This window comes from Salvelinus namaycush, chromosome 1 (assembly GCF_016432855.1).
Source record: "Salvelinus namaycush isolate Seneca chromosome 1, SaNama_1.0, whole genome shotgun sequence".
Taxonomy (NCBI): Eukaryota; Metazoa; Chordata; class Actinopteri; order Salmoniformes; family Salmonidae; genus Salvelinus; species Salvelinus namaycush.
Window position 1 is genome coordinate 76,389,079 of NC_052307.1, and position 19,745 is coordinate 76,408,823.

The 19,745-nt window shown below is 43.9% G+C and overlaps 1 protein-coding gene across 1 annotated transcript in view; it reads left to right on the forward strand.

The window, feature by feature from the left end:
- Nucleotides 1-1,799: 1,799 nt before the first annotated feature.
- plekha7b (pleckstrin homology domain containing, family A member 7b) overlaps nt 1,800-19,745 on the forward strand; it is a 168,755-nt gene continuing 150,809 nt past the window's right edge. The window contains exons 1-3 of the mRNA XM_038995443.1: nt 1,800-1,925; nt 2,035-2,111; nt 2,225-2,282. Coding sequence (XP_038851371.1) covers nt 1,843-1,925; nt 2,035-2,111; nt 2,225-2,282 — 218 coding nt within the window. The 5' untranslated portion in view covers nt 1,800-1,842. The remainder of the gene's footprint in view (nt 1,926-2,034; nt 2,112-2,224; nt 2,283-19,745) is intronic.

Here is a 19,745-nt window from a genome sequence, read left to right on the forward strand (position 1 = left end):
TGTAATGAATACTCAGGGAGAAAAAGGTGTAGATTCACACGCAGAGTGAGGCAGGTATTTATTTCGCCTTCGCAGGCAGGAATCGTGGTCACAGGCAGGCAATGGTCATGCACAGGTTGGCAAACAGGCAGGTGAATCAAAACTAGGACTGAAGTCTATAACTGTAACGAAAGTCATTTTCTTCCTCCTCCTCGGACGAGGAGAGGCGAGAAGGATCGGACCAATACGCAGAGTGGTTAGTTTCCATAGTGATTTAATATATAACAAAACAATATGCGATACAAAATAACAAAATAACTACCGTGACAGTCCCGTGTGGCACAACTACTGACACGGAAAACAAACACCCACAAAACACACGTGAAACCCCGGCTGCCTAAGTATGATTCTCGATCAGGGACAACGATTGACAGCTGCCTCTGATTGAGAATCATACCAGGCCGAACACACAAAATCCCAACATAAAAATCACACATCGACAACCCACCCAACTCATGCCCTGACCATACTAAATAAATACAAAAACAAGGGAAAACAGGTCAGGAACGTGACAATAACTGGTTCTCACAAACAAGCTAGGAAGGCTTAGTAGAGTCAAAACGAACAATACCTCACAAAGGCACAAATAGAATGAACTGAACTAAATGAGGAGCTGATGAGACCAGGTGAGTAACTAACACAGGTGAAATCAATGAACAAAAATGAAAGACAGGGCTACGTTCATGAACACAAAGAAACAGGACTAGGTTCAAGAACACAACGAAACAGAACACAAGGTTGACTAAGAAAATAAACACAGAACCTTACATAGATAGGTGTGTGGCTTTCTAAATCATGTCCAATCAATTGCATTTCACACAGGTGGATTCCAATCAAGTTGTAGAAACATCTCAAGGATGATCAATGAGCTCAATTTCGAGTATCATAGCAAATGGTATGAATACATATGTAAATAAGATATTTCTGTTTTTCGATTCTTAATAAATTAGCAAAAGGTCTAAAAACCTGTTTTTGCTTTGTCATTATGGAGTATTGTGTGTAGATTTATGAGGGGGGGGATTATTTAATCAATGTAGAATAAGGCTGTAATGTAACAAATTGTGGAAAAAGTAAAGTGGTGTGAATACTTTCCGAATGCACTGTATGGGAGATTCTGGACCAGGGCTTTCCCCCACCATCAACAAAACACTAAATTATGGAATGTCGCATCCCTCCAATAGAGTTCCAGACACATCTATGCCAAGGCGCATTGAAGCCGTTCTGGCTGCTCGTGGTGGCCCAACGCCCTATTAAGATACTTATATGTTGGTGTCGTCTTTATTTTGCCAGTTGCCTGTATGTTCCACAGGTCATAGGCTTAAAGGCTATCTTAGATTCATCAGGAAATGCTATATAATTTGTAGTTTACTCTACTGTAGGTGACGTCATTATTGCAGGAAAAATCGTCAGTTGAGTTTTGGAATTCGTGTGATGGACTGTTGTTTGGGAATGTTAATCTTCTCAAATAACAGGGCATTAATGCTGAAATCTTTTCAACGCATTCCTTATGTGTAATTACTGTAGCTGAAACCCTTGTGATGCGTAACAATACTGCGCTAGATTGAAATTAATTGAAGAACCATGTTTTACATTTGATTCAATCACAGCCAACCATGCACGCTTTGGTATGTCTACACCCCCTTTTCGTCGGCTAAAAGTGGCACAAAGACGCGCTGGCTTTAGGACTTTTTACAAGTTTGGTCTTCCCCTTTAAAAGTCTGCAGCCCTAGCGGTGATCATTGGACTGAAAACTCTGCGGAGGGGAAGATGAGAATGAAATAGCTTGAACAAGAAGCCGGGATCATGGCGGCACCGCTCGGGCGGGACACTCTACCTGACTACTGGTCCTATGGAGTTTATCGAGATGGCAGGGTCTTCTTCATCAAGTGAGCATGCACTGTGATGTTTTAACTTTAAGCTTTACTGATGAAACGGGTTAATTACGCAGTTATTCATGTTCTCCTCGTCCAGTAACAGGTGTCTTGTTTCTTTCAGTGATAAAACTCACAGCACTACTTGGCTCCATCCCCGTACGGGTGAACCTGTCAACTCTGGACACATGATACGATCAGGTACGCGCAGGAATTAATAATACGATATTTCATGACTGCTGTGCACATTGTGCTTTAGCCTACCACATCTAGATATGTATAGATTCACGCAGCCCATTGTATTCATGTTTTAGATTTACCACTGGGATGGGAAGAAGGATTCTCAGACGAGGGGGCCAGCTACTTCATTAAGTGAGTGCAGCTTTATGTTGTTAATGTATGGGATGTGCGCGACTCTAACGTCCGATTCGAGCTCGAATAGCTCATAGCTGTAGGCATATTGTTGTGTCTGTAGTACGCTTGAAGGCATGAGGTCTTTTAAATGCATCATTTGCAGCGGGTTGAGAAATGATGACGTTGCAATGCAAGCCATCACTTTCTTTCTCACGGTTACACATAAAAATTCCCCAGGTGTTCATGGATACAATGTTGCACTAGGACACAACGCTCTGGTTTGCTGATTTGGTTTGTCATTTTTGAATGTCACAGAGAAGCCTATTGCTCCTGACTAGCCCCATATGAGACCGTTATTAGGCTACTGGCTGAACGATAACAAATGCTGTATAGCATAGACTACTGCTTCATGCAAATGTTTAGTCAGGGATTTCTGCTATGTTAGGTTATTCAGGCTTTATATGATACAGTATCTTGCAATGTCATTGCCAACAGTGGCAGTCAGTGCCGTTTAAGACGACTTTGTTTTCATGAGCATGGCCTTATTTCTATTACATCATATTGGATGACTGTCATCCATATCCATTCACCCAGTTGTCACCATATTAGCTAAAGTAATGTCATAGTCAGCATAGCTAATAGAACTAACACGTTAGTAAACCCACTACAATAATACAATAGCGTTACAGTGTACAGTCATTAAGCAGTTACACCGGCAGGCCCCACTGGCAATAAATTAGTAAAACCTAAAGCTTACCTTGACTTGGAAGAGTTCCAGTGTTGTGTTGGAAAGTCATAGCCAGCTAGCTAACATAGCATGCCTCTGTTAGAGCAGGGTGTTCCAGTAGGCTAAACTATGTAGCTGCATTTCTCTCTTGCTTCTCTTTCATTTTTGAATGAGTTAATTTGTTCAAAACTGTTCAACTACTGTCTTTCTCTCTCTTTGAGTCAACTACTCACCACATTTTATGCACTGCAGTACTAGCTAGATTAATTCTCTGATCCTTTGATTGGGTGGACAACATGTCAGATCATGCTGCAAGAGCTCTGATAGGTTGGAGGGCATCCTCCGGAAGTTGTCATAATTACTGTGTAAGTTTATGGAAGGGGGTGAGAACCATGAGCCTCCTAGGTTTTGTATTGAAGTCAATGTACCCAAAGGAGGACGGAAGCTAGCTGTCCTCCGGCTACAGCATGGTTCTACCCTACAGAGTGCTGTTGAGTGTACTGTAGACCTTTTTTGCAAAATAATGTGTTTTAATCAATTATTTGGTGACATGTGATTATATTTAGTATAGTTTTATCTTAAAAGGATAGCTTTTTAAATGTTTTACAATTTTTATTTTTATGAAATTCAGTGAGGAGGATGGTCCTTCCCTTCTTCCTCTGAGGAGCCTCCACTGATTGCCAACCACTAATTGCTATTTTTCTGGACCATTTTATTATAATTTAATAAGTAATTTATCTATAGTTTTGTCAAATCATAAAGACTGCTGTCTTTACACTTTTAGCTTAATGTATGCATCAGTTGTCTATGCTTACTTTAGGTTTCAGACAGAAATTAGCCAGGCCTATTATAAACCAGCACCTTGAAATACATTTCCTGTTATTTTGACAGAACTTCCCAAAGGTGAGATGAATGAAAATATGATTGTGTTTGACCAACGTAACCTAATGCTATATTGTTTGGAGAAAGGTCATGTTTGCTTTTCTTCAGGATCTGTAGCTAGATAATATCCTACTTTAATTTTTTTAACTTTCTTTCTATTTAGAACATCTGTGTTTGAGGAAGAGAGAGGACTGAACACACACACACACACACACACACACACACACACACACACACACACACACACACACACACACACACACACACACACACACACACACACACACACACACACACACACACACACACACACACTCAGATGTGATGTAATTCCCCATCTGTCCCACGGATACGCCTGCATGGAGTGTTTGAACATGTATGGTTCCGTTTTGCATCACAATAGATTGTGATTTGATTACAGACATCACAACAGGTTGACAGGCTATATTGATGCTCTATGTTGAAGTTTCATGCCAATTAACTCTTGCTTTCTGCCCACATCATTTAGAAAATAAAGGGCAATGCCAAGCAGGACTGAAAGAAATCTATTGAAATTCAGCTCACACCCTCCAATACGCAAGACCTCTACTCTCTCCATTAGCTGTGTGTGTTTGTGTGTGTGGCTGGGGAAGGGGCAGGAGAGGGGCTTGTGTGTCTGTGACCATATGGTGACAGAGATGTATAGCATGATTACAGTCTTGAGGCAGCGAGAACAGGATCCCCAAAGTCACACTTTCTCTATCCAGAAAATGATTATGGCTCCCAAAAACCAATCCACCATATCTACCAGAGCATTCTGTCAGTCTTTGCCTTTCTCTTGGCTACTAACAGGCTGTGCTATATTTGTAGAAGTAACATTAAACTGCTCACTCTCTCTACAGTATTTTATTTGTTTACCCAGACACTCAGTAGAGAGCAATTTGCATTATCTAGCTGGGTATTTCCTTCTGCAGTGTTTCACATCATGTTTGTTTATGGGAATCAACTCTGTAGGCTGTGACTGCCAGTGTGTAGCAGATGGGTCCCTGGAAGGGGGAGAAACACACAGAGTAGATAACAGACCACTCTGAAAACCAACTGATAAATTAAGCTAACAATGACAACTGACAAGTCTACTTTTCCTAGCCACGTGCTTATACATCTGCATTACTTGCTGTTTGGGGTTTTAGGCTGGGCTTTTGTACAGCACTTTGTGATATCTGTGGTTTCCCGTGGTATCCCGTGTGGCTCAGTTGGTAGAGCATGGCGCTTGCAACGCCAGGGTTGTGGGTTCGATTCCCACGGGGGACCAGTACAAAAAAAGTATGAATGTATGTACTTGTAAGTCGCTCTGGATAAGAGCGTCTGCTAAATGACTTAAATGTAAAAGTAAATATCTGCTAATGTGAAAAGGGCTTTATAAATACATTTGATTGATTGATACTGTAAAGCAAGTGTAGACATAGAGAATGCATGAGCAGGGGTTCCTCATTGTGAACCAATGGAAGGAGAACTCCTTCCACCATGGGTGGTTTCTTGTGGGTAGCAACTCAGTCACAGAGTTTCTAAACCCAGAGGCGCAACATCGCGGGACTTCCCGCAACATCGCGGGAGCGCTTGTGAAACAGACCAAACAGATCAGGCCTGGGTTTGAGAAGTCAATGAGAGAACTGAAAACTTCTTCTTAGTTGTTAATTTTCTCAAAATCTAACAGCACAACCTAGATTCGAGCCATTGTCTTCAGTAGATAAGACAAATTGACACATTGTCTTTTTTGTCAAAAACTTTTTGTCAAAAACTTTATATCGAAGGAGTGCCTTTGATTTGACCGCCTGCACATGCACAGTTTGGTGCAAAACGACTGTTAGAGCCGATGACGTGTTTCTACGCATGAGCTTAGCTAGCCAACGTTGCCATGACATCGCCTACAAGTGTGATCGGGGATTTCTATTGGAGAAGCAGTTTTAGCCTTCATACTGTACTGTCTTTGAATCAGTGTTTTCCATTAGCACATTTTCCACTTCATTTTAACTAGGCTACTTTTCATTTAACAGTTTCAATTCGCTAGTCTGTCGAGCCCTCTCCCGCTAGAATGAACAATATGCATCTTCTAGCGATCTATTGATAGGATCGGTGCCTGTCAGTCAGAAAGCAAGCAATAACAGGGAAACGTAGCAGAGAGGAAGTGGCGAAGGGAGAGGTTTCAATGTCGCCAAAATCTGTCCAAAACAAGCCCACTGCATGTCTATGGACTTATTTTGGACCTAAGCTTGTCGCCTGCCTTCCCGCCTTTGGGACAACTACTCCCATTGTTAGGGCGGAGACATGAGCATCTCGTCATTATATACAGATATCTGGTTGCAGTCACATTTCTTTACACAGAGGGAAGAGAGCATGATGCTCATGAATTTGCAAGTATTCAGACCCCTTCCCCTTTTTCACAATTTGTTACATTACAGCCCTCATAAATCTACTCACAATACTCCATAATGGCAAAGCGAAAACAGGTTTTTAGAAATGTTTGCTAATTTATTAAGAATAAAAAACAGATATCGGATTTACATAAGTATTCATACCATTTGCTATGAGACTCGAAATTGAGCTCAGGTGCATCCTGTTTCCATTGATCATCCTTGAGTTGTTTCTACAACTTGATTGGAGTCCACCTGTGGTAAATTCAATTGATTGGACTTGATTTGGAAAGGCACACACTTGTCTATATAAAGTCCCACAGTTGACAGTGCATCTCAGAGCAAAAACCAAGCCATGAGTTCGAAATCATTGTCCATAGATCTCCGAGACAGGACTGTGTCGAGGCACAGATCTGGCGAAGTGTACCAAAATATTTCTGCAGCATGGAAGATCCCAAGAACAATGGCCTTCCTCATTCTTAAATGGAAAATGTTTAGAACCACCAAGACTCTTCCTAGAGCTGTCCGCAAGGCCAAACTGAGCAATCGAGGGAGAAGGGCCTTGGTAAGGGAGGTGACCAAGAACCCAATGTTCACTCTAACAGAGCACCAGAGTTCCTCTTTGGTGATGGGAGAACCTTCCAGAAGGACAATCATCTCTGCAGCACTCCACCAATCAGGCCTTTATGGTAGAGTGGCCAGGCAGAAGCCACTCCTCAGTAAAAGGCAAATGACAGACCGCTTAGAGTTTGAGAAAAGGCACCTAAAGGACTCTCAGACCATGAGAAACAAGATTCTCTGGTCTGATGAAACCAAGATTGAACTCTTTGGCCTGAATGCCAAGCGCCACATCTGGAGGAAACCTGGCACCATCCCTACGGTGAAGCATGGTGGTGGCAGCATCATGCTGTGGGTATTTTTCAGCGGCAGGGACTGGGAGACTAGTCAGCATTGAGGGAAAGATGAACAGAGCAAAGTACAGAGAGACCTGCTCCTGAGCGTTCAGGACCTCAGACTAAGTTCACCTTTCAACAGGACAACAACCCTAAGCACACAGCCAAGACAATGCAAGAGTGACCCAAATCTCTGAATGTCCTTGAGTGGCTCAGCCAGAGCCCGGACTTGAACCCGATCTAACATCTCTGGAGAGACCTGAAAATGGCTGTACAGCGACACTCCCCATCCAACCTGACAGAGCTTGAGATGATCTGCAGAGAAGAATGGGAGAAACTCCCCAAATACTGGTATGCCATGTGTAACAGTAAAAATTTCGTCCGTCCCCTCGCCCCGGTCGCGAACCAGGGACCCTCTGCACACATCAACAACAGTCACCCACGAAGCATCGTTACCCATCGCTCCACAAAAGCCGCGGCCCTTGCAGAGCAAGGGGAACCACTACTTCAAGGTCTCAAAGCGAGTGACGCAACCAATTGAATCGCTATTAGCGCGCACCACCGCTAACTAGCTAGCCATTTCACATCCGTTACACTCACCCCCCTTTCGACCTCCTCCTTTTCCGCAGCAACCAGTGATCCGGGTCAACAGCGTCAATGTAACAGTTTAACTTTACGTCCGTCCCCTCGCCCCGACCCGGGCGCGAACCAGGGACCCTCTGCACACATCAACAACAGTCACCCACGAAGCATCGTTACCCATCGCCCCACAAAAGCCGCGGCCCTTGCAGAGCAAGGGGAACCACTACTTCAAGGTCTCAAAGCAAGTGATGTAACCAATTGAAACGCTATTAGCGCGCACCACCGCTAACCATTTCACATCCGTTACACTCACCCCCCTTTCGACCTCCTTCTTTTTCCCGCAGCAACCAGTGATCCGGGTCAACAGCATCAATGTAACAGTATAACTTTAGACCGCCCCCTCGCCCCGACACGGGCGCGAACCAGGGACCCTCTGCACACATCAACAACGGTCGCCCACGAAGCATCGTTACCCATCGCTCCACAAAGGCCGCGGCCCTTGCAGAGCAAGGGGAACCACTACTTCAAGGTCTCAAAGCGAGTGACGCAACTGATTGAATCGCTATTAGCGCGCACCACTGCTAACTAGCTAGCCATTTCACATCCGTTACACATGCTTGCCCCTGTCTGTGTGTGTGCATTGCGTGAGTCTAGCCATTAGCAATGATGCTAATGAAAACAGTCTTCTGGTAGATGGAAAGGCTTTCCCAAAAAACATTAAATGTTAACTACAAAGTAGCACATTCTTACCTGGCAGAATGATATCATGATTATTTTCATCAATCCAGTGGGTATTTGTTTTGCAAACTCATCACATGTGCTACAAAACACAGCTAAACAGCAACCTCTTGCTTGGTACACACTTTAATTAAAGGGTAACTACACCCAAAAATGTAAATGTCTCAGTTTTTTCCCAGACCTCAAAGTGGTCTCACGATGTGGTTTAAACATTGTTGTGGACTTAGAACCTCCAATGTATTTATTTATTAAAAAAGTGTTATTTTGAGAGAGAACCTAAAAAAATGGTGAAAAACCAAAACCTAGACAAACAAAACCTTTAATTTATTTACTCTATTTTTGTTTTAATGAAATTATATAATTTGAAGAACATTATTATGGCATATATTGCAGTACAACTGTAAATAAGACTTTAATCTCAAGAGATGACAGGTTAAATGTTAAAGGTTGAATGTTCTCTTACTTAGAAAATAGTCCTGGTCATATAGGCTTAGACCTAGACAATCACCAAAACAGCTAACAATACACTGAATTCATACATTTTCAATCATTTAAATTGTAAAGTCATGTCTTTCTACACAATACCACAAATCATTTTTATAATCAGGGAGGTAAACTCAAAGTGTTTAATCATTTTCCTGTGTATTTCAAATGGAATCATGTAACAGAGGACACCAAAATAGAGCTCTTACGGCAAAAAATGTTGAGCGCCTAGCTGGCTACTTCTTCTATTTGTCTGGCTACTGTATGTACTTGTGGAAAACACTGGCAACTCTGTCCACAGTCATGCCCCTTTTAGTTTGCCTCACTTGCCCCAGTCAGAGAGCCTGCCATAAAGTGCTTTCTACTGCTATGGTTGTATTCTTGTTTGTGTGAATAGTTTGTTGAATGTGGGAAATGATTGGGAGCAAACAAAGTCTGGTCCAAGTGGCACACAGCACAAACATGAGCATCAGTATAACACAATTGTGTTAATATTGGAATATGAAGTTCTCCTGACTCAAAGCAGTTGTAATAATTAATTGATAACCAATGAAAGTATTCTGTGGTTGCAGACAGATGCTTTCTAGTGCTTAGCAACACTGGTGTGGATGGGTTGATGCCCATTCAAGTCTGCTGTGTTCCTCAGTAGTCTCAGACAGACTCAGTCTGCTGTGTTCCTCAGTAGTCTCAGACAGACTCAGTCTGCTGTGTTCCTCAGTAGTCTCAGACAGACGCAGTCTGCTGTGTTCCTCAGTAGTCTCAGACAGACTCAGTCTGCTGTGTTCCTCAGTAGACTCAGACAGACTCAGTCTGCTGTGTTCCTCAGTAGTCTCAGACAGATTCAGTCTGCTGTGTTCCTCAGTAGTCTCAGACAGACTCAGTCTGCTGTGTTCCTCAGTAGACTCAGACAGACTCAGTCTGCTGTGTTCCTCAGTAGTCTCAGACAGATTCAGTCTGCTGTGTTCCTCAGTAGTCTCAGACAGACTCAGTCTGGTGGGACCGTGGGAGTATAACTCATTCAGCACAGCACACACCTACCTGTATGTAAGGCACTGATATCCATGTCCTCCCATCTGCCAACTAAACAGCCCAGTGCAAGATAGATTCAGATTGTCTGTGCCGCTGTCTTCCTCCCTATGTTGCATTGGAAATGTGTTGCTCTGAGATGGAGGACTCGTAACACAGACAATTCAACGCACCTTATGTAAACACTATAGAAACAACTGAGGCAGGAAGCTGGCATTCAGACATGTGAGTTTTTAAAAGGGCAAAGAAAAAATGATTGCAGAAATTTGTTATAGTTGACACTTTGATTGTGTGCTGCATGAAGGGAGTCATTGTGCCCGTCTCTCTGGCCTCTGAGAAAAGAGAACAACAGGCCAACCCGGAGATGTATGATGGCCCAAATGTCAGCCTGGCTGTAAAATCAATTGGTTATTTGTTGCTGAAATGACTTGATGGAAGCAAGGATCCTGTTTTGGTCTTCTTCTCTGGCTCTAGCTGGACATTGTGTCTTTGTCATTGTGCTGTTTTAACATTGGTGGGTTAGGTAACAGCAGATTTCTGAGAACCAAACAGACGACAGGGACAGGCCAAGTCCCGACTGTCCTACAACCCTCTTCTCACATTAGAATTCCCATAAAGTATGGCTGTGGTTTCAACACAATTCAAACTTGACACTCTTCCCAAGTTCAGAATGGAAAAAGTGTTCTCTTTGTTCCACTCTACTGCTACTTTACCTAAGGTTAATCAAATCAGTTAGTTACTGCAGTATAGTTGCATGTAAATACACCAGGTCCGGAACTGTAGATTCCAAGTAACTACATGTGTGTTCATGTCTTGGAAGAGCCAATGAGAGATGTTGAGTTTGTCCTTGTGATGTGCTTGGCCTCTTTATTATCCCTCATTGGGGAATTATTCATTTCTGCTGATGTGGCTTCTGTTATTTTCACCTAATGGTGGGCTCTTCAATACTTCACAGTGGACCGGCCACATCAGAGCTTTATTTGATTCACTGACATCTTGGACGGCGACAGGTTTCTCTACATTTGTCCCATGTGTCTTTAAGGTAATTATGGGTGAGTCGTTGAATGCATAGCCCACCTGCCTGCCCGGTCACCCAGCACTCAGCTAATTAAACACTGTGAGTGGAGGCATGGGCTGGTTAATTCATCAATCCTCCAGTCTCTCAGAAATATGACAGTCAACTGTGAAGTCAAGCTTTGTATGACTGATAGCCCCTGTCAAAAAGCGAAACTCTTTTCAAACCACAGTCATATTTACTCCATGACTGACATAGATGTGGTTGAGGTTTCATCCAAACAGTAGCACTTTAGGTTGAAGTCTCCCATAATCATTGGATGGAGTTGTCTGTATAGGTTTCTGGGGTCCCCCCCTTCCCTCCTCCCCCTGCTGTCCATGGAGCATGCTGTGACAGGCTGAGCGGAATCCAAGTCCACATGGCGCTGCCGTGACAACGGTCTGCTGGTTGTGTAGCGGGTTGCTGGTGGAAACCAGCGGAGCTAGAGTACAAAGAAGGGATTGTTGAGACAGGCAGCGCGGTCGTAGTAAAACTCACATTAATTTACATGTAGGCCAGTGGAGGAATGGAGGTTAGTGCTCTGCCTAGTGCTCTCTAACATGGTGGGTTAGTTAGATAACCTCTCCTGTCTCAGAGTGGACCAGGGCTCTTTGGCTGTTACTTTAATCTGGCACTATATTAATGACTTGTATTTCTTTAGAATTCTTTCTACTGGGACTGAGGTATTTATTTTGATAAAATCTACTCCGAAGAAATGAATGTTGTTTCAATTGGTTTTAAGTAGCTACACTAGAGCCTGTGAAGTGGTTTTCCCAGTTTCCCCCCCAGAAAATGTATAGCTGGAACAGTCAATGCTTTGGGAAAAGTGCAGCTCTATAGCTCCCCCAGGGGAGAAATGATCCAATTGAGGTACAATGGTGTCCTGTTGGGACAATGTTGCTATTGTTGTTTGGGGTTTTCAAACCTGCGGGACTGGCAGGGGGAAGTGTACGATATCCATATAGACCCACACAGACTCCATAAACGCACACAGACTCCCTCTCTTCTATATCCCTCCACTTTTGTTCTTAATAAGAAATGATGGTTCCATCAATCTTTTATTATTTATCTCAGATCTCTGTGCTTCTTTGCCACCTCCCTCCAGTCTTCTAATTGGTATTGTCTGTTCTGTGTTACAGTGGCACTCTGGGAAGAATGAGTTAATTAGCCATAAAATGTAGCAGAAGTGAAGCAAAACACTTTAAATGGAGATTAAAGGCAGCTCAGTTTCCCTACAGGCATTTATCTCTAGGCTCCACTAATAAAGCATTCTCTTTCTGCATACAGAAAATCCACGCTTCACTGGTGCAGAGATCCAAGTCGCCAAATGAAGGAAGGCTACAAAAACTTCACAATGCTTTAGTTGACCTTTGGCCTCAGCATACCAAGATCCCCTTGTTCTGAAGGAACATGTGTTTGAATGGTAATGATCATCTCCGTCAATGCAGATGACAAGGTTAATCTGCTCAGCAAACCTAGTCAAGTTTAGCAAATTCAAACGTTTTTGGCGGTTACATCAGTACCTGTCTTCAACTCTTTGAGGGCTTTTGAAACTGCCAAAAATACCTTTGATATTCAGTGCTGACTTTCAAACTGCCACAGAGAGTGGAAGAACTTTAGCAGTTTTTTCAACTTCTCTATTTTCGCTGGGGCTGCTTGACCCTAGTGGATCATTTAAAAAAAATAGTTTTTTGACAGACTTCCTTTTAAAGTGTATCCCCAACTGTTCCTTTCATCCTGGTGACACAGGAAGAAAAATAGTCATTGAGTCTTTCTGGAAGGTAATTCTAAGGAAACACACTTCTATTTTATTCTGACAGCAACGTGTTGACGGCTGTCATTTCTGTCTTTGTTATGACTCAGTGTTGGCAGGTCTGGTGTGCTTTCTAGGAAAGCCTATATGCACCACAGACACTGAATACACTTTCATTACTTTAATCATTATGGCCTCATCATAACAGTTCAATTGACCACCCAGAACTAAGTCCTGATTCCCTCAGGTGGATGTACTGTAGGTAAGATGGTCTGGACAGTATTGAATTTGTCCATTAATGTCATGTTTGCTTCAAGGACTATGGAATTAGATGGGAATTGATTGAAATTCAGATATTTCTGTGTCAAGTGGCAGAGGGAGAGATGACGGGGGAGTGATAAGAAGCATGCCACTGAATACCAATCAGACAGACCTCCCTGTATCAGCCCCAGCCGCAGCCAAGCTGCTCTCAATGCAGTAGGCTGGAGGTGGGTTTAACTGCTGTTATCCCATTGAAACTAATATCAAGTTGAAAACTCCACTCAAAGAGCTGTTCATCTTCTCTCATATGCAGAAAGATTGACCACAGAGTAAACATCCTCTTTCTGTGAAGGTATTTTATTCCAGGTTATATGAAGCAGTATGCCCCCCTGGGATTTGGGCCAACAACCTACAGTTTTCATAGTCTTTTCTCTGGCTAGTCTGAAACTATACTGCTACCCACTCTTACATACCGGTAGTGGTGTTTAGTGGTTTCATGCTGAGAAGTGGAATTCCACAGTTCCCACTGCTCAACCATGTGGCTGTTTCATTCAGCCCAGGGCATCTATGAGAGGTCAGATTGCAGGGTGGCTTAAAGCTGTCTTTTCTATTTGTTTCCAAGTATGCTCTGTATGCATTGGCTATGATGGCTACAAAGAATCCTCACCCCCTGTCTCTCACACTTCAGCATGTTGGTGAGATGTGCTGTCTGTCTGATCCAGTGTGTAAATAACAGTCCTTGTCCTACTCCTTTCTCAGCTGTTTGTTAAGACCATGATGTGACCTTCACCTGACATTAGTGATTCTGAGAGGGTTTTGTCTCCTCTTTTTGTCTAGCCCCCCCCCCCCCCCCCCCAGTGTGTATGTCAAGCTCTCCAATCACTCTGAAATCGCTCCTTGCCATGCTGAAGGCTGGAATCAGTGAATGACTGGGCTCTTCTGCAATGTGTGTCAACCTCCATTCACCTGCATGCCACTCACCACCATGGCATCAGCAGCACTACTAGGCAGTCACTTTTCCATCCCCAAATACATACTTGGATCTGTTAGGTGATACAGTATTTAATCACTCAGCTAAATCATAATCAAAACAAATACGTCTCTTACGTAGCTGGTCAACTTTCATGTAATGCTGTTGAAAACTCAGAAGCACTTTGACAGTCCGTGTGTGGGCTGAACTGACAGCTCTAGCATTGTGTGTGGTGTGTGTGTGATGTGCTGAGAGGGGAGGCAGGATAGTCATGCCCTCCTGTGTTCTGGCCCTCTCTCCCTGGCTCTCTCCCTCCCTGATGTTTGGAGAAAGAGGGTGTAGTGATTATTCTGAATTTTTGGAGGCAGTAGGCAGAGGCTGTGGCAGGGCCCTTTGCCGTGACAAGACTTTTTAATGATTTCCTGTTTTGGCAGAAGCTGTTTGCAGTGGGGCTGCAGCAGGGGTACAGGGGCTATAGTGCTCTCTTCTCTGAGAATACTTTACCTGCTGCAGAATGAATCATTTATCCTGTGGAAGTGGGAGAGGAAACAATGTGTTAGCTTAACACTGCCCCTGAGCACATAGTCTGTCTGGAGTTATTGGAGATGCCAGGATCCATTCTAAAATAAATGACATGTCAAATAGGGGGTGCTTATAAACTCAGCAAAAAAAGAAACATCCCTTTTTCAGGACCCTGTCTGAATCCAAATAACTTTGTAGATCCTCATTGTAAAGGGTTTAAACACTGTTTCCCATGCTTGTTCAATGAACCATAAACAATTAATGAACATGCACCTGTGGAAAGGTCGTTAAGACACTAACAGCTTACAGACGGTAGGCAATTAAGGTCACAGTTATGAAAACTTAGGACACTAAAGAGGCCTTTCTACTGACTCTGAAAAACACTAAAAGAAAGATGCCCAGGGTCCCTGCTCATCTGCGTGAACGTGCCTTAGGCATGCTGCAAGGAGGCATGAGGACTGCAGATGTGGCCAGGGCAATAAATTGCAATGTCCGTACTGTGAGACGCCTAAGGCAGCGCTACAGGGAGACAGACAGCGGACAGTTGATCGTCCTCACAGTGGCCACATGTAACAACACCTGCACAGGATCGGTACATCCGAACATCACACCTGCGGGACAGGTACAGGATGGCAACAACAACTGCCCGAGTTACACCAGGAACGCACAATCCCTCCATCAGTGCTCAGACTGTTCGCAATAGGCTGAGAGAGGCTGGACTGAGGGCTTGTAGGCCTGAAGGCAGGTCGTCACCAGACATCACCGGCAACAACGTTGCCTATGGGCACAAACCCACCGTCACTGGACCAGACATGACTGGCAAAAGGTGCTCTTCACTGACGAGTCGCGGTTTTGTCTCACCAGGGGTGATGGTCGGATTCACGTTTATCGTCGAAGGCATGAGCGTTACACCGAGGCCTGTACTCTGGAGCGGGATCGATTTGGAGGTGGAGGGTCCGTCATGGTCTGGGACGGTGTGTCACAGCATCATCGGACTGAGCTTGTTGTCATTGCAGGCAATCTCAATGCTGTGCGTAACAGGGAAGACAACCTCCTCCCTCATATGGTACCCTTCCTGCAGGCTCATCCTGACATGACCCTCCAGCATGACAATTCTACCAGCCATACTGCTCATTCTGTGCGTGATTTCCTGCAAGACAGGAATATCAGTGTTCTGCCATGGCCAGTGAAGAGCCCGTATCTCAATCCCATTGAGCACGTCTGGGACCTGTTGGATCGGAGGGTGAGGGCATTCCCCCCAGAAATGTCCGGGAACTTGCAGGTGCCTTGGTAGAAGAGTGGGGTAACATCTCACAGCAAGAACTGGCAAATCTGGTGCAGTCCATGAGGAGGAGATGCACTGCAGTACTTAATGCAGCTGGTGGCCACACCAGATACTGACTGTTACTTTTGATTTTGACCCCCCCTTTGTTCAGGGACACATTATTCCATTTCTGTTAGTCACATGTCTGTTGAACTTGTTCAGTTTACATCTCAGTTGTTGAATCTTGTTATGTTCATAGAAATATGTACAGTTAAGTTTTCTGAAAATAAACACAGTTGACAGTGAGAGGACGTTTCTTTTTTTGCTGAGTTTATTTGTCCTGTTTCACTGCATGTACAAGTGGAGCAATTAGGGTTAAGTGTCTTGCTCAAGGGCAGATTATTAACAGGTTAAAGTTAATACTAGTACATAATAGATAGGTTTTATAAAGCGCTTTTCAAAGAGCCATAGATGTTTTGTTTACTTATACTGTAAGGCTGTTTTGTCATTTGTCACAAATAGACTGGTGTCATGTCTAAATGTCCATCCAGGTCTCCAGTTTCCACATTCATCTTGTCCTAACCTGTGTAATGGTTTGAACAGCCACTCAAGGCCAAGGCGTTAGGAACACAGCTGTCACGTCAACGTCATGTTCGTGGTGACAGATTAGGGTGATGGCAGTTTAAGAACATAGACAGGGTTGGGGGTATAACACTGCACTGAATGAAAGGGAGCAGGACAAAGAGTGGATTGAGAGGCTGATACAGTGGGTGGCTATGTACTGCAGAGCTGGGAAACAGGCATTCCATCACTCACCAAAAGGACTTTTGATATATTTTACTCTGGAGCCTGCAATGAATACATTAACAGTTGTCAGGGCAGAGATGAGACAATCTTCTTCCTGTGGTGAGCTACATTATAGAGGATGGGCCAGTCATGGTCCAGACGGTCAGAGACAGAGCAGGGTGGCCAGCAGCAGGGCAGCAGAGGAGAGGCTAGTGGGGCCAGGATGGGAACCTGCTGCAGCTGCATACCTCTTGGTCAGGAGGCTAAATGCCTGGCTGAACATGAACTGGAGGCTGCCGGACAAGACAGGGAGGAGACCATAGAACAAGAAAAAGACAGGGAGGAGACCATAGAAGACATGGAGGAGACCATAGAAGAAGACCGGGAGGAAACAATAGAAGAAGAAGGTGCAAGGTAATGCCTCAGAAGATTCGGTTGGCAAAATAAATAATGATAGATGATAACACCTTGAAAATGTATACACTTTTATTGTAGGCTGAAAGTTTAAGCATTGACATACAACTGTATACAAAACATTAAGAACACCTGTTCTTTCTATGATATAGACTGACCAGGTGAATCCAGGTGAAAGCTATGATCCCTTATTGATGTCACTTGTTAAATCCACTTCAATCAGTGTAGATGATGCTTTATATAGATGCTTTATCTTGGCCAGGTCGCAGTTGTAAATGAGAGCTTGTTCTCAACTAGCTTACCTGGTTAAATAAAGGTGAAATAAAACATTTTTTAAAATGAAGGGGAGACAATTGAGACATGGATTGTGTATGTGTGCCATTCAGAGGTTGAATGGGCAAGATAAAATATGTACGTGCCTTTGAACATGGTATGGTAGTAGGTGCCAGGTGCACCAGTTTGTGTCAAGAACTGCAACACTGCTGGGTTTTTCACATTCAACAGTTTCCTGTGTGTATCAAGAATGGTCCACTACCCAAAGGACATCCAGCCAACTTGACACAACTGTGGGAAACATTGGAGTCAACATGGGCCAGCATTCCTATGGAACGCTTTCGACACCTTGTAGAGTCCATGCCCCGTCGAATTGAGGCTGTTCTGAGTGCAAAAAGGGAATTCAATATTAGGAAGGTGTTCCTAATGTTTGGTATACGTATTGTATTTGCATGTGCAGTATCTCTTGGGAAGGAAGTTGGCTGAGGGAAAAACAGCTGAGGTGGATAATAGTTTGTGAGTTGTGGAATGCTTGTGGTTGGTCTCTTATCATTTGTCTCTCTCTTCATGAGGTAGAGGGAGGATCCTGTGCACCTCAAGAGTTGTTTCCAATGCCCCTCTGGAGGGAAAACACTGGGTCTGTTCCTACTGATTTAAATTCACATGACAGCAGCTCCTCGGCTGCCTGCCTGCCTGCCTGCCTGCCTGCCTGCCTGCCTGCCTGCCTGCCTGCCTGCCTGCCTGCCTGCCTGCCTGCCTGCCTGCCTGCCGCATTCTGTCAGAAAGACACTGGGAGTGGAGACACTGCAGAAATATGCTGCAGGTTTTCCTCATTTCTCAGACAGGAAAAGTTTTGATTGGCACAGAGGGAGGAATGAGCAAATGCTTATTAACAAGAGAAAGTCAGTGAGCCCCCATGCAGAATTCCCAGTGTTTGGTTAGGAAGTGTGGGATTGACTGGAATCTCCTGATGGGCTTCCAAGCTCCTCTGTTTTGTAAATGGAAATTCTGGCGCTGAGATTTTCACTCTCCCAACCGAGCTCCGTGGAACACTGAACATCCCTTCTGCATGCTTCATGGATTTAAGTTTCATTTGCAAAATGTTCCGACGTTTGTGTGTTGTATTGTCTCTGATGTCTTTGATAACTGTGAAAGACATGGGCAGCATTTTCCATGAATTTGTCTTAGTTGTTAAATCCTAGACATTTGTCACACTATGGAAATAATTATTCTATATTGCATTTTACGGGGCAAGGTTGGGATTCCTCAAATTCTCTGTCAAGCGTAGGAGTGTGTTTCTCAGTTTGTAGTGTAAATCAACGTGTCTGATGCTATAGACCTTCTGTATGTGTGTCATCACACTGGGGACGTCATCCAACCTGAAAATATCCCTCAAATGATCCTCCAGCTAGAGCCCCTAATGCCTGGTGCTTTGCCTCTGACAGGGCTTGAGAAGTTCAGTCCTAGCTGGTTTTTGGATCTCACAGGGTACAGCTCGCCTCCAGTATACGTGAAATCATAGAGTTTATAAGATCATGGTCTGTACCAGTTAGTGACTGTGGATTTTGTGATTGAATATTGCTGTTCACATTAACAGATTATTGAGTGTGAAAACCTCAATTGGAAAGCTCTATCTGCTGTATGCCACTGAAAGCAGATCTGGAGCAATTTCATTTACTGCAGCAGTTATTGAACACATCGACCACATGGGAGTGTGAGGACTCAGCCCGATGCAATTTAATTTGGTCCGTTGTGCAAAGATGCAAAACAAATTGTTTGTTCATGATGGAGTGGATTCTCCCCCCATCCACTGTAAAGTGGGTTGGCTGTGCTTTGTGCCAGCTGCATTAGGTCTACTGTATATTATCCTGTATATTATATCACCCTCTAGCTTGAGCAGAGAGAAATAGGCTAGTTGTTTTAAAAAGTATTCTGTGGTTTCTACAGCTATTATTGTTAGTTTTACAGATGCCATATGAGTTTGTGACAGGAGTGTCCATACAGTAATCCTGTGGCTGTTGTGAGAAGTGTAGAGGGAGATTAATGCCACTGAGTAGAGATGGTAGACACACATGGCTGACTAAAGTAACACATTGGCGGCCGTCCCGTCCCAGGCTGTTGTGGCACATCAAACAGTAATGGCTCTATTGATTTCTACTATTTATGTGTCTAATTATGGCTGGGCAGTGGTTAGTTGTCTTTAGCTGCCCGACTGTGGCCCCCAGTTATAACTCTGTGGCTCCTTAATTCACTGAGGCATGAGTGATCAGAGGACAAATAGCCCAGGGCTTTGGGCATGGCAGTGCCTCAGGACATTAAAGACTGGTGAAATATCTGTAGAGGGAGAGAAAAGTCATCTCTGTCTGAATGAATCATCCTCTGGTCACTGGAGTGTGTGTGTGTGTGTGTGTGTGTGTGTGTGTGCCTGTGATGTGTGTGTGCGTTCGTGTGTGTGTAATGTGG